A 15,934-nucleotide genomic window follows, 5' to 3' on the forward strand; every position below is an offset into this window, starting at 1 on the left:
AATTAGCCAAGTGTTCAGACATCTCTGAAATGAGGTCAAAAACAAAGACTTAGTATCAAATACTTCTATTTTTATGCTGACGCTCTCATTTGCTTGACATTTTCAGAGAACCCTTTTAAGGAACTTCGAAAACTTAATAAAAACACCAATATCTGAGCTACATTTTGGTGGTCAAGTCACAAGAATCATTTGCATGAGTCACCAAAAATTGAGGAAACAAATGGACTGTATGCTTAGCTTCCAGAAAACAAAACCGCTCCCTGCGTCGACTAAAACCCTCCGCACAGAGCAACGTCGGGCCCCTTCTTACCTGCATTCTTATTGGTTTTGTTCTGCCGACTTTTAACTTGCTCCGTCCAAAGCGTGGGGTAACGTGATGCAATATCTAAGAAACCGAAACAACATGATGGTTATTCTCAGTGCATCCTGAAAACACAGTCTCTCGATGAAAGAGCGTGGCAGGCAGCCCACGGGCCAAAGGCGGTGCGCTCCGTACATACGTAGCGCACATTTTTAAAGAAACTGTTAAAATGATTACGCATGTGAGACAAAAGGCAAGAAGAACATACATTTTAGACACCGGGCATATGCTTTTTCCTCCCCGTTTCCTCATCCAGGAGTGTAAATAAGAGTTAGATGTCTCCAGATGGCCTCACTTCAAAGAAGCGGGTTCCAGGGAGAAACCCCAAAAGACACCCACCCTGTGTGGCAAAGAGGGGACGTTCGTGTGGCACACGCGGTTCTGCTCAGGGAAGACTCGGTACAAACCACAACACGGAAGATACGATTTTGCGTGGCACATTTCAGGAACGATCCCTTTCCGCAGTACCGTTGGACAAACCCCCGAGTGTCTGCCGTGTGCGCCAGTCACACCGCGGGCCCGAGACCCACAGCAGAGCCACCCTCCGCGCTCGCGGCCTGTGAACTCAGACCCGCAGCGTCCGCGGACTCCGTGACTGACGACACTGTGTCGACTCGGGGCCGTGCGGACGTGAGCCCCTCCTGCTCCCGCTCTCTACGGAGCTTCTTGTCATTCTACCGTTGAGTCTCTGACTTACTCATCTCTTCATCTTCAAACCCTCATTCCTTCTGACCTGAGAACCTGTGAGCCTTTGGCAAATACCGAAGGCGATGCTTGAAAGACTAGGAATGGGCAATCCACCTTTGCCATGACTACAAACCTCTAAACCCTTGGAAGCACCCGCACGCACGGGACCTCGCATGTCTCATCTCACGCACTGCGCTGCGGTGGAGACAGGACGTCAGACATGACACATGAACAAGGAACGGGACGTGCGTGTCTACACCCTTGGAAATAAATATTTTATGCCATCCCAATTATACAATTTCAACTCATAAATTTTGATTTAAAAAAAGACCTCTGTGTCGTGCTGTGTGAAAGCACATGGCCCCGTTCACGAGCCCTCTCCAGAGCCACCAGGAAGGACGGCAGGAGCCCTCACAGAGTGCAAGTGGCCAAGTCCAGTCCACTGTGAGGACTCCCAGCAGCGTGACTTGCCTGCACTTCCAAGGCCCATGATGGCCCGAGCACACCCGCCTCCTCCCCCGGCCAGACCCTGTGTCTCCCGGGCTCATGTCCACTGTCCTTGCCCACGACTGGCCCCGTGCATTTCCGTGTCCTCCCATGCGTCCCGCCGTCCTCCCCCAGCCAGACCCCGTTTTCTCCCGGGCTCACCTTCCTCATCTCCTTGGGGTTGAGTCTCCAGCGCTGGAGCTGTGGCATCATCTGAATTCAGAACGGAAAAGATTTGCAAGGAGACTACAATTATGAGAGTAAGTTCAGTAAGTGTGCATACAGGATGGAAACGGGGGCTTGCACACACCCCACACATCAGCCAAAACCACCACCCCGGGGCTCAGGTGAGCGGAGCTGGCAGGGGCCCCCCAAAAACCTCACAGGGGCCCTGGTGCACTGCCATGTAAGGCGTGTGCCGGCTGAAAACCGACCCTGAGGGAGCTGCTGGGCGTCCCTGGGAGCCAGAGCAGCTTGGGACGGGCGAGCAAGAGACAGAGTAACGATATGCAGGAACACAGCAGTGGGGAGGGGACTCGTGTCGGCAGAGACAGTGAGTCGGGGTGACCAAAGACAGAGACATGGGCGGACTCGGGGACGCTAGATATGCTTGCTCCAGCCCCGCACCATCTTCCTGAGCAAGGTCAGGATCGAAGAGTCGCGTCTGACTTCCTGCTCTGGGCACCCCTGCACCATCAGCCCCTCCCTCACCCCTGCAGGAGCTGGGGCAAGGGACGCATGGAGGGACCAGAGTCGACGTCACAGAGCGGGGGGCCGGGGGGTCACAGCAGCGCTCTGCCTTCTCTTTGGAGGCATAGGTCCCGTGGACAACCTTTACTTAATCAGTAAAAAAACTAACTGTGGGTTCCCTGGTAGAGCCCAAGGTTCTAGACAGTTCTGAGATCTGCCAGGGAGATGTGGAGAAGGAGCTGCTGGGGTCTGCTTGGGAGAGCGGGGCCTGGCCACGGGGCAGTCACAAGGCACCTTGTGGGGCTCCCAAGAGCCAGCTGGTGCCTCTCCCTCAAGCTTGCGCACGCAATTCTGTTATATAATAATTTCGGGATTAAAATACGCTAAATAGTGCGGGAGATAAGGACCAGCCACAAGGCTTATCTGTGATTCATGAATTTCCCAGATGTCTGAAGAATAAAAACGAAGTTTCTCATAAACTCTTCTTGGGGGGAAACCAAAAGCTTTTTTAAAAAACTTGAACACGCAGCGATCTTTTGGGAAAAACAAACACTGCTTTCTGTCAGAACACTGAAAAGATGTAATGCTGCCTATTCGAGAAACTCAAGTTCTAACACGGATAGTACCTGTACGCCCATCAATATTTCGTCACCTCCCTCCAGACACTAAAACTAAACGGGGACGTGTCTACACTGTACCAAACGTAGTCAGAAGTCCTTTGAAGTGATGTCAGTCAGCACATTCTGAGTGCTGTACGTTTTTACGGACGCCCAGCCACGTCACCGCTGTGGGGCCACGAGTCTGCTCCCAAAATCACTGGGTCCGAGCCGGCCTAAAAAGTCATCCCAGCTCACTCATGGCGGGTGAGTCTCAGGGCACGGCAGGGAGGATGAGGCCCCCGTCACCCCCAGCTCTGGTACCAGGGGCCCCTGCGTCTCCTGGTGCAGGCCCTCCCCCCATCAGCATGACCACCCTCCACCACCGTCTACACTCAGGACCGTGTGTCTGTCCAGCATGGCAGACACACGGCCCCGACTGAACTGAGACCCACGACAACGAAACAACAGCGGGGAGCGCGGCGCGCTTTCTGTTTTCCCACTAGAGTTAGCACAGGCCTCGCTTTTATCCACAAGCCAGCTGGGCGGCTTAATTTCAGGCGTTGTTTCTGTTGTGTCCACGTCTATCAGGAGCCTTCAGTAGAAGGAATGTGTTCCTGCCTTAAGTTAATTTCTGTGCCACACACCCGTTCCCTGGGGATTTTCGTTTGACCTCTAGAGTGGGTTCAGCGGTGCGCGGCAAGGCCCTGCACCAGGAAACCGCGTCAGAAGGAGTTTCCTTTGGTCACTGCTGCCCCCGAGCCTCTGACTGCGTGATCACGAATGTCGTCCCCTCCTCGCTCTGCAAACTACTGACAGGCCCGCCCTGGGACCTCACAGGCCCAAGTCCAAGCTGGTCATCGAACGTTCTTTTCCGAACGTAAACCCTTGCTCCAGGCAGCATTCTGACTCTGCCTGCAGCCGTCTTTCCCCTAGAAAATGGGCGATTTTCCCTGGTTACACGGTTGTTCTGTCCTAGGTCACGCCCATCCCCATGTCCACACCCTCCACGCCCACCCACGACCCCCTCTTTCACGAGGCTGCTCTGCGCACACTCCCATCAAGCCCCCCCTGCACACCGTCCTCACGGCTGACGCCTTCCCAGGTGCCTATCCCCCGTTTGTCTTCATAACTTTAGGGACTCCGCCATCTTCCCAGGGCAGGGACGACGCCCGCCACAGAAGGACACCCAGGTCCACTTGGCTTTATACCACTTTCCTTTACTACTGGGTCATACGCTATAACCTACATCAGAAAACAAAATCCCTAAAAGTTTGATTCTAAAAAATTTTCATTTTCCCTTGAAAACAACTTCTGACTTTAAAAGTTGATATAGAATAAAGGAGAAAAAACACCTCCCTGGGTCTACAGGACGATGGCTGTGGGAAGGGCACAGAGAATAAGTGGGATTCGTGGGCGGTCGTGGCAGGTGCGCCGTGGCCTGTGTGAGATGAACCAGGTGCCACGGAGGGGTTCCAAAAGCACACGGCCAGCTGCTCTACCTGGTTCTTGTTGTCCCCAGTCCCCAAGGACATGACTGTCACAGGTGGAAAGCACACCCCTCTTTCTGATGGGCCACAGTGACTGCCCAGACTCCACAACCACATGTGGAGCCCTCCCACAGGGACAGACCCCTGTGGCACCTGCCCACACGGGGGGTCCCAGCAAAGCCATGCCTGGGAGGCCCTCACGGGGCAGCATGGGTTACACGCCACCCCTGCAGGTCCCTGCCCACCTAAACGGACCATACATGGGTGTTGAATGAGTAAGTAATCAAGTGCACCTGCTCTCCTTATCACACAGTCTGCATTACAACGTCAACAAGGCGCTGATTGAATCAGCTGCTACATTTTATCATCATAGAAATTTATTTTAAGATAGTTACCTGTTTTTCCTGTGCCTTCCCGTTGGGGCACCTTTTCATTTACGGAACCTAGAAGGGGACAACGAGGAAAAAATTATTTTTGGCTCCAAGTGGTCGCCGACAGTTGTTACAAATATTGGGTCCCACTCTGAGCAGCTCACAGTGCTTGTGGCTTCCCAGTCAAACGACACAGGCCATCGTGTATGCTGAGGTGACGGCGGCGTCTGCAGTCACAGGCCCTCGACTAGCAAACCAAAGACGAGTTCCGACGTCTGCGGCTGACCCGTTAGTTGGCCACGCACGTGAGGACATGCGCTCCCGTAGGCAATAAGCAGATCACACATCACCGTTCCTTCACTTGGAAATGCCCTAATACCCTTCACATGCTTGTTGCCATGTTGACGCAGCACAGCACATTAGATTTAAAAAGGAAACTTTTTTTTAAATAAAAAGTCATGCAGCCAGGACACCTGGGTGGCTCAGTGGGTTAAAGCCTCTGCCTTCGGCTCAGGTCATGATCCCGGGGTCCTGGGATCGAGCCCCGCATCCGGCTCCCTGCTCAGCAGGGAGCCTGCTTCCTCCTCTCTCTCTGCCTGCCTCTCTGCCTACTTGTGATCTCTGTCTTTCTGTCAAATAAATAAATAAAATCTTTTTTTAAAAAAAGTTATGTGACCAAAGATCAAGAAAACCCTGCTCTCCGCTGGATTTCATTCTATACAAAAGAAAACCAGGAACTGTCTTTCTGCGGAAGAATGCTGGGAAGACACTAAGCTGTGGGAGAAACTCACGAGGGCATGACTACACTTTTGTCTCAACAAGAGGTCTGCCCTACCCCTGTGAGGTGTGCTCTCTCTTCCCCGGGAGCTCAAAACGCAACCAGCACTGTCTCCCTCGCATTACTGCATGTGCTCGAAGGACTAAAAAAGGAAAATTCTGTTCTGAATGAATTTGGAGTCCACCTGCTAATTGCACTCAGAACCATCCATGCAGGTAAACTGAGGGTTCATTGAGAATCACCACCGTCTCCTGCTGGGGGGCACGCCTTAGCGAAAACACCTCACCACACGGAACGTGAAACCCACTGACTTGTCTTATAATTTGAAAGTGATGCTGAGATACAAACCAACATTGAAGCTGAAGATGCAGACTTGGTGACATTTAAGAATGTTTACCCTGTGTCTTGGGCTGTAACAGTAATACAGGAGGGAATGTACCAGCAGTTCATCCTAGGGGAAGGTCTCACCGCCCAGAGAAGCTAACACACCCCTGCAGAAAAAATTCAGTCTCTCGAACACTGGAGGAAATCACACGAAGGTGGTGGGTTCTCATACCCTCTCCCAAAAGGTCAGCGGGTTTACCTCAAGGAACAAAACGCACACACAATAGACCGTTCTCCAGAAGTGCATCCGCTCTGGCCACTCTTTGCAGCTCCCAGCTCGGGAGGAAACACACCCACTCCTCCTGCCGCCGGTCTAAGAGCAGCCAAGTGACGCACTTCTGGAAGGTTCGATCCTCTAGCAGACAGGAAGCACTGTGGTGTGCCCAGCCCTCCGGGCAGCAGCCAAGGGGCTCACCCCCCAGCCTCCAGACAAAGGGCTGATGATATCCTGATATCCAGAGCCTCCAGGCTTCTAAACACACGGTTCTACCTCCGCTAAGGACTCTGTGGGATAGAAAGGGGGCCCCAGTGTGCGGCCTTCTCTTAAACCTTTTGGGGCCCTGCTCTGCTTGCTTCTCCCTTCAAGCCTCTCTCCACAAATCCAGATTGCTTTTTGTTTTACTTTTATTATATTTTTTCAGTGTTCCAAGAATCATTGCTTACGCACCACACCCAGTGCTCCAATACAACCCGTGTCCTCCTTAGTACCCACCACCAGACTCAACGGAACCCCCACTCCCCTCCCCTCCAAAACCCTCAGATTGTTTCTCAGAGTCCACAGTCTCTCATGGTTCCTCTCCCCCTCCCATTTCCCCCAACTCACTTCCTCATCTCTTCTTCCTCCTCTCCGTGTTATTCCTTATGCTCCACGAATAAGCAAAACCATATGATAACTGACTCTCTCTGCTTGACTTATTTCGCTCAGCGTAATCTCTTCCAGTCCCGTCCATGTTGCTACAAAAGTTGGGTATTCGTCCTTTCTGATGGAGGCATAATACTCCATCGTGTATATGGACCACATCTTCCTTATCCATTCGTCCGTTGAAGGGCATCTTGGTTCTTTCCACAGTTTGGCAACTGTGGCCATTGCTGCTATAAACATTGGGGTACAGATGGCTCTTCTTTTCACTACATCTGTATCTTTGGGGTAAATGCCCAGCAGTGCAATTGCAGGGTCATAGGGAAGCTCTGTTTTTAATTTCTTAAGGAATCTCCACACTGTTCTCCAAAGTGGCTGCACTAACTTGCACTCCCACCAACAGTGTAAGAGGGTTCCGCTCTCTCCACATCCTCTCCAACACATGTTGTTTCCTGTCTTGCTAATTTTGGCCATTCTAACTGGTGTCAGGTGGTATCTCTATGTGGTTTTGATTTGAATCTCCCTGATGGCCAGTGATGATGAACATTTTTTCATGTGTCTGATAGCTATTTGTATGTCTTCGTTGGAGAAATGCCTGTTCATGTCTTCTGCCCATTTTTTGATACATTATCTGTTTTGTGTGTGTTGAGTTTGAGGGTTTCTTTATAGATCTTGGATATCATCAGCCCTTTGTCTGTACTGTCATTTGCAAATATCTTCTCCCATTCCATAGGCTGCCTCTTTGCTTTGTTGACTATTTCCTTTTGCAGAAATTTTTGATCTTGATGAAGTCCCAAAAGCTCATTTTCACTTTTGTTTCCTTTGCCTTTGGAGACATATCTTGAAAGAAATTCTGTGGCCGATATCGAACAGATTATTACGTTCTCCTCTAGGATTTTGATACATCCTGCCTCACATTGAGGTCTTTTATCCATTTCGAGTTTAGCTTTGTGTATGGTGTAAGAATATGGTCCAGTTTCATTCTTCTATACATAGCTGTCCAATTTCCCCAGCACAAATCCAGATTTCTTAAAGAGCTTAACCATCTTTAGTCATCAGCTTACTGTTATCATGTGTTTCTGCAATGAGTCAAAAAATGTGTTCTATTTTGGACTGGAAATGATAATATTTCAGTAATATTTCTGAATATGACTACTCAGGTTTTAACTACTCAGGTATTTAACTGTAAATACCCTATGTAGTCATCCGATGCCCCTCACAAGAGTCTCTCCACTAGATTAAGGCAGTATTTTGTAATCCAAGGGCTGAGGACCAGAAGCTGCAGATTTGGGGTGAAGAGGCTGAGGCCCCAGGGGACCTTGGAAAGGGCTCCCTGTTCCCTCGGGCGCACTTTCTCCCAGACCAACCAGCCCTGAGCTTGCTCACCAGCCCCTGAAATTCGCTTGGTATTTACTCAAACCAGGCCACACAAAAATAATTCCATCTTGTTCTTAATAGTACGAAGTGATTTTAAAGCAGAGTCAAGTGTCCTTGGTAACCTGCTCCATGAGTCAAGTATTTTGCAACAGAATTTGGAGAAGATCCAGGGGTGCTGTTTACTTCATCTTCCAACTGCCTCTGGACAAAAAGCCTCCCCCAAACCTCACATCCTTCCCTGCAACATTGTCCCCAAGGATGTGGAAGAAAGCTGAATGTTACTCTCCATGCAGCAAAATGCATGCCGACTGGAATCCATGAACCCCAAGCCAGAAATCAGCTCTCACTCTTTACTTACGGTTTTCTGGAGATAAGGATGTGTTGAAGAATTCCCAGCAATTGGAATGGGGGAGAGAAACGGGTGAGATTCTAGGATTTAGGTGCAGAAAAAGACTTCAAAATGGGGGAACTGAGGGGCAGTGAACAGCTTTGTAAGCTGCGGGCTGGCCAGCTGCACCTTAGAGACCTGATCCCTCCTCATGGACATGAACACTGCCCCGCGGATTCATCTCTCAAAGGGCACAGCTGAAGTCCCTCCACGGGTGAGCTCTCATCCAATGTAAATGCTATTTTAAAAGACATGACTTTTTTTAGCAATTAGGGTATGCGTTACCAGTGGAGGAAACCACAAAAATACAATGTGGAGAGAAGAACGCCTATGATTTAAGGGGGAAATCATGTGAGTTGTGGTTCTGAGCACCTGGTTCAAATCCAGCTACACTCTGGAATCCCAACATGTTGCCAGAAGGGTGCCCAACGGAGGATGCCAGGTTCTGCTGAGAGTCCGTGGTCTCGGCAAGCTCCTTTCCCAGCCTCAGACACCATGAAGGAAAACAGTCTCCAGTGTCTGCAGCCCCGGCAGAAGGGAGAGGGTTAATGAGGTCAGCCTATAGCAGAGGAGCACAGATCCAGCAGGCCAAATGGATAGCTCCTTCAGGGCCAGTTAAACAAGCCACCATGATTTATCTCTTTCTGGAAATCGCACGTTCAAGTAGAGACTTACAGCATCACATAGCTTCGCTTCAGAAAAAAAGAGACAGAATTGGGGGGTGGGAGAGAAAAGGAATAGAAAGAATAGTGGGCTCCATTCCTCCTGAGTTTTCCGGACACGCATCTCTTTGCTGTGGCTCCGAGTAACCCAGTTGGCCTTGTGCTCTCTGAAAGCCATCTCCCCGTCCCCTCCAGGCCCCTCCTTCCACCGTAGGACAAACCAGTGGGCTTTTCTCAGCCGCTGGCTTGTGGTGTCTGCCCCTTATTCCATGCTCAGAACAGCCGGTGGTGCCGTGAATGATCCTGCAAACAGCTCATGGCCTCACAGTGTGGGGCCGGGTGCAGAACCAGGACCAGAGCACAAATTCACCACCTACAGCTCTGTGACCCTCAGCAGGCAGCTACACCTGCTCCGACCTCCCTTCCCTCATCTGCAAATTGGGCGGTGTCAGGAGCGTCTGCGCGTTGGTGAAGGAAGACAGCAGAGAACCCAATGGGCAAGAGGCTCACAATGATCGTTCAGCTAAAACACCTCAGGCGCTCCTGAGGTCTGTGGCACAGTCCACCCGCAGCCTCTGTCTGCACGTAGGAGCGTTTCACAGGCAGAGGTGGTGAGAAGGTCCACACCCGACAGACAGCAATGTCGTCCCCACTCAGAGCAAGTAGTCAGGCAGGGCACCAGCGAGCCTGGGTGACATCGGCGTCTCTCTGTGATCACGTTCGTGTGTTCATTCAACACACCCTCACTGTGGGCGGCCAAAGAATGACACACGAGAGACAGCACTAAAGAGTTTCGTCTGCTTTGGGGAGATAAGTGTGAACTGGAACTCACTGAAGCAACGGACCCAGCAGCCATGAGCACAGCTCGTCTGTGCAGTTCCGACTGTGTGCTGGTCATCGTCCTCAGTCCTTCACATCCATCAAGTCATTTAATGCTGACAACAACCCTATAAAGTAGGTACCAGCATTATTCCCATTACACGGATGAGAAGACTGAGATCTGGGCAGGTGCCTAACTGGCCCAGGTCACCTAGCTAGCAAGCAGCAGAGCCAGGATCCGTGTCTGTACTGTTTGCCCTTGGGGAGCTGAGCAGACAGGCGGGCCCCTGAAGCAGATGGAGGGGCGAACAGGCCCCCTGGGGGAGAGCAGCGTGAGTTGGGAGCAAGGCCAGCAGCAACAAGGGGCATGCATGCGTGCCGGGCATCAGCTTATGCCCTTGTTCTGTGCAAACCCTCTGCTTTCGAGGACACAGCTCCCCATGTCGGACTGTCTGAGCAGCCTGGCCTCTGCAAGAGTCTGGTGTTTGGAAGACCCTGACTCAGAGTCAGGGAGCCTGAGTGTGACCTGTGGAGGTGGACAGCACCTCAGCCAGTTCCAACAGTCCCCCAATCTCAGACCTGCTGACCCTCCCGGCAGCCAACAGGCCCAGCGGTAGAGAGCAAGGGCAGAAAGACAGAGAGTGAGATGCATGGGTGTCAAGCCCAGGATGGAAACCAACACTGATGTCCAAGCGCTTGGAAACCAGCCAGCCCCATAATGCTCTCTGGTCCAGGGCCAGCCCTACAGTGAGCTCCAGGTGTAGTCACGTGCTTGAGCCAGTGTGCACAACGGGAGTTGACTGCACCCGATTTTTAACCAGTCACTACAGCCCAGCTCCTGCCTGGTTACCTCCCAGGGGCTCAGGGCACCCAACCCCATGAACACTGGTGTCAAAGCTTAAAAACGCCCAGTCCAGGGAACATCACGACCTTCCGTGGATCATTCCATGACTGCGCCCCACATGGTGGGCACCACAACTGTGTGCTGCCCCTGCCCTCCCACACTGGACCCGACCCAGGAAAGATGTGTGCTCTCTTCTCTCACTCCACGAGACCCGTGCCCATGTCCAGCTGGCCCCGCCGTCTTCCCTAGTGCAACACAGCACCTGGCCCTCAGGGTCAAGACCAGTTGGACTGTGATGCTTCCTGGGTATCCGTAGATGGCGCAGGGGCAGCTTTAGCGAACGTGCAATCTTTCCTGTACGTAAGGCTACGTATCATACAGCCATCACACACAGACTCTGGCAGCGGCAAGTAACACCTCACACTAGCCGAGCAGCCATGACCTTAACGACCACAGATTTCTCCTGAGTGTCTGAGGAATAACGGCTTTACAGGACTCGCCGGGAGGGGCGCCTGGAGGGCTTAGCCGGTGGAGCGTCCGACTCTTGATTTCGGCTCAGGTCACGATCTCAGGGCTGTGAAATGGAGCCCTGGGTCGGGCTCTGCACTGGGCATCTCCCTCTGCCTCTCTGCCCCACCGACTCTCGTGTGCGTGTGTGTGTGTGTGTGTGCACGTGCGCGCGCCCTCTCTCCGTCTCCCTCTAAAAACAATTCCACGGTCTGGAAGGTGTATCAGAAGTTTAACAAATGCTGTATTGGCTCTATCAGATTACTGTTTTGTCTCATCAGGGTTGTAAATGAGTTTTCTTCAATGCCTCGGTAATGGTCACAGTGGTTCCTGATGACCTGCATTTTCCTCCAGAGCCCGTCTCAGTGAGGAACGTCTACACTGCCTCCCGGCAGCCACAGTAACCCCACTCTGGATCTCGCCCCAACGACCCCCAGGCTCTGTCCTCAGACCTAAAGCTGTCTGTATCTACTCCCTTGCAGCACGCACTGAAATGTCTTCCCTTACTCTCATTTTTTGGGAAGAGAATTATTAAGGCGAAATAAAATCCATTTTGAGGGAAAAAGGGCTCCTTCTGATCAGTAACCTTTCTGGTTCCCACAAAGCAACCCTGAATTTGCATTTCCAGCATTTGTACAAAGAAGTCCTCCAGAGACTCGAGAAGCCGGCTGCGGCTCTGCTGTTGACATCAGGATTTGGAAACCCAGTTGTTCTGGAAGTTTCTTTCACATTCCTCAGCTGGGCAGGTTGGTCACTGAGCACCAGGGAGATTCATCAGTGAAAAATGGAAAAAAAAGTTAGCTTCTCTCTACGAAGGGAACATTTTCAGAAATGATTAGGATTTTCATAGAAATGTGAGGTGCCCCCGTCAGGGAGCGGCCAGCGCTACAGGCATGGGGAGATGCAGGACACATGTGGGCAGTGTACTGAGAGGCCTCTGACTTGACCTGGCCCCAAGCCCTCTCTCCTCCATGCCCGGACCTTCCCAAACTCAAGAGTGAAATCACTCAGCTCAGCAATCAGGAAAGGACCGCTGACGTGCTCATCCCTCTCCACAGACATGCAATGCCTCCAATAACTGACCCCACACGAGAGACGACACGGGACATTATAGAACTTGCCAGGAAATGAGCGGGGCCGAGAGCCGGCTTTCTGTCCTGCCCCACAAGAAGGCACCGGAACTCGGGGAGTGGGGCTGTTGGGTTGAACAGGACCCCCTCCTGCTCGGGACAACTCTCCCCACAACCAACCCCGGTTTAAGAGGGTTGGGTGGGAGGGGATGTCGTGACATGGAGCGTTCTTGCGGGCAGGTTCAGCTCACGGTGTCTCACGCTGCTTTGTACCCGTGCCAGGAATAAGCTCTTGGCCACGGTGCATAGTTGCAGAAGGGAGGGGAGATTAAAGAGCCTGAAGCCATTTCCAAGTAATAGCGAAGAGACAAGCTACAAAAATCCTCCCTTGGAGAAGAGCCCTTTGTTTCTGAGTTCTGCTCTGCCCCGGGAATGTCAGTCTTCGAGTCTTTAGAAGAAGAAGTTCTTGAGGAATAAATATGAATCAGCGGCGTCCAGATGGAGGCATGTCGACCCAGCCCCCCACCAGCACAGGGGGCGCGGGAACGGCCCGGGGCGCTCCCTGTCATTTCCTTCATCCCCTGAGCACCTCCTGTGCAGAAGACCCTGAGCGTAAAGCCATCTCCTGGCCCAGGGTTTAGGTCCACAGGCTGGGTGAGCAAAGAAATCTCCAAAGCAGGAGCAAGAAACACCCGCTTTCAGACAGGGCAAAGTCTGGGCGCAACCGGAGGCGGTCAAAGAGCAGCATTTCGGTGCTGAATACTTCTCAAGGCCATGTGCCGCTTGCCGTTCACCCGCGCTCTGTCCCGGAAGGGAGGGAGCTCCCACCGCCCTCCACACTCACCTTCCGCACTGGCCTCAGGACCTGCAGGGCAGGGGGAAGCGAGCAGCAGCTCCAGAGCAAATGGTGAGGACAAGATACTCACGCCCCTTCTTATGCCAGGCCAACGTGTCCCCCTTTCTCAGATCTGTCCTTGCCGTCTATCCTCCTGCAGCGAGCCGACCTCGCCCGCCTGGGACACGCGTGTCCGCAGGGCCTTCAACAGACCGTGCACGCCTTGCCTGGCAGGGGCTCAACCACAAACGAGTTAGCAACGCGCGACGCGTGCATTCCTTGGGGGAGTCACGGTGGATGCCCTCCATGAGTTTCCGGGTGAACGTGTCACATACGCTCTGATTCACTAACGCAGAATCTCAGGACTCGTTAGGGGTTCGCCGCGCTCAGTGGTTCAGTCGTCAGGAAGTGCGTGTCCACGGGGTGTCGTGGGTCAGGATCTGCCACCCCAAACCTGCCCCTGCACCGAAGCCTCTGCCTGTCCCCGCCTGAGCGCCGCAGAGTCCGTGGCCACGGCCAGAAGGACACGGTGCCAGGCTCACTAGCTATGAAAATCGGAGCAGATCGCTGACCCCAGGGGACCGTGCGGAAGCAGTGGGGAGCCGAGGGGCTGGGTGGGGGCAGCACGCAGCCCCCTGTCCTCTACGTGCCTTGCCGGGGCCTGGACAAAACCTCCACCTACTCGTGGGTCTCACGCCTGGAGTGACGCATTTTCTAAGTAAGTTCATGGCTCATGAATGTGCATTTTTGGATTTGGCCGAAAATGGGGGCTATGGAGACAAAAGGTAAGAGTTTTAAGTCGCAGCTCTGTCCCAAGCACAGAGGCCTTGGGTGGAGTCCCCACCTGTAAGCTAGGAGGAACTAGAAGGCAATACCACTTCCAGTCTGGGCTGCCGTGATGCCTGACGCCTGGCGGGTCTCCTCAGGCGCCCGCCGCAGCAAAGACTGACATGGGCCACCAAGCCGCCGCCTGCACTTCTGCAGAACATCGAGGATGGCAGCCGGCCGTCCCCGGGCCGTCCCCAAACCGTCCCTTACGCTTCTCTCCCCCCATCCCTCCCTCCGGCCACGGAGCGTCCTTACTGCCCGCCCTCCCCCCAGCCAGACCCCCGGGCCGAAGCACAACTCTAGGAAGGGTTCAAGTCCCTGGGCTATTTCCTCCCATGACCTCCGCGGTTTTCGTTCTTCTCTTCAAAGCTGGGGACTTCTGCACTCCTGCCTGGTGCTGTCGTCAAAGATCCAGAGAAGCAGCTTCCTGGGCGTGCACAGTCGACATGTCCCACCCCGTCTCCGGTCAGAATCCTCCCTCTGCCCCCGGAACGGCCATCTGATCCCACCACTACCCCTCCTCATTGCCTTTGTGGCTTTCTGCCCGGGGATGTTTCTCTAAATGCAGGAGTTGAGTTTGATTTGTGTTTTGAATTTTAAGTGGACTTGTGTGTTCTGTTCTGTGGTGCTTCCACTCAGGACCACGTTGGCTCCGTGGGTCCGAGCAAACCGACCGAAACACGTGGTCCATCCAGTCGGACACTGTGGCTGTCCATCTGTTCCCCAGATCTGGTTGTTGCCACAGACACGGGTCTGGGCACGCTGCGCGTGTCTCCTGCTGCAAACCAGGGTGAGCGTCCCTGGAGCCACACTGCACCCCATGACCCCCATGTCGGGGGCCAGCGGGTTTTGCTGGTGCAGTGGGGGAGGGTCCGTGCACCCATGTCCCCATCAACACATCACAGATCACTTTTTCTTTGCTGTTAATTGGGAGGGGGCAGGGGGTGTGGAGGGGACTCTCATGGCAATGTTAATTTGCATTTCCCTGGAACTAATGAGCTTACACGCTTCCTCCTACGTTCGCGGGTCATTAGGGTTTCCTCCTTTATAAAACGCTGTCTCTTCAGGACTTTTGGCCATTTTTCTGCTCAAGTGTCTCATCTCATTCTCCTTATCAATTAATAGGAATTTGGGTCTTTTGTATTAATGGCTTAAGTTTACATAATTACGAAATAAAGGAATGTTCCCCCTTTAAAGGGCCTTCTGGGAGAAGCGAGCCGGTGGAGGACTTGGGGGCACGAGGGCTTCTCCCGTTCTGACACGTCACTAACATGAGGACGTCTGCTCCCTCCCCACGCCTACCTCACCGTGCACCCGCACACGTTCACCGTAAACACACGTGCCCGTTCTGAATGACGGCTACTGCGGGCGGCTACATTTTAAATCCCTCATCACAGTTCTATGGCGGGTATTTACAGGGTAAGGTTGGTGTGAACTCCAGGACGAAAGATAGCTGTTGAACAGTGAGCCTCACGCGGTTTTAACAGACTGGGTGAAAGCGACTCCCACGGTTTACGGCGAGCGGATCACGGGCTCCGGCGGTACAGGCACGCGCCCATCTACCGGTGAGGAGAGGACGATGTCCCGGAGAACGGGTCCCTGGCTGGCTGCAGATGGAAACGCGACCCTCTGCAGTGATGTCAGCACAAGGACCCCGGGCAGACACGTCCGCATTATCAGTGAGGCTCTGTCAACGTCTGGGGAAAAGTCACTTGCCCTAGGCCGAAGTCTGTCACAAGGAGATCGTGCGTGTGCGCCCGCATGTGTGCGACACTGTGTGTGCGTGTGTGACCGGACGTCGTGAGTTTCCGCGTGTGTCACGCATACGGTGTGAGCACTACCGCCCCGAAGCGCTCCCTGGCCTCAGGCTCTCAGCACAGTTCCCCAGACGCTGCAGTTTCC

General features: G+C 53.2%; 1 protein-coding gene across 2 annotated transcripts in view; it reads right to left on the reverse strand.

The window, feature by feature from the left end:
- Positions 1–15,934, reverse strand: part of SMOC2 (SPARC related modular calcium binding 2) — a 137,204-nt gene that overhangs the window by 73,311 nt on the left and 47,959 nt on the right. Inside the window, exons 5-7 of one of the 2 annotated variants that reach the window (XM_046005615.1) lie at positions 4,706–4,753; positions 1,697–1,780; positions 311–385 (exon numbers count right to left, since the gene is read on the reverse strand). In XM_046005615.1, the coding sequence (XP_045861571.1) occupies positions 311–385; positions 1,697–1,780; positions 4,706–4,753 (207 nt within the window). The remainder of the gene's footprint in view (positions 1–310; positions 386–1,696; positions 1,781–4,705; positions 4,754–15,934) is intronic. The other variant, XM_046005616.1, reaches the window with a different exon arrangement.

The sequence above is a fragment of the Meles meles genome, chromosome 5, assembly GCF_922984935.1.
Source record: "Meles meles chromosome 5, mMelMel3.1 paternal haplotype, whole genome shotgun sequence".
NCBI lineage: Eukaryota > Metazoa > Chordata > Mammalia > Carnivora > Mustelidae > Meles > Meles meles.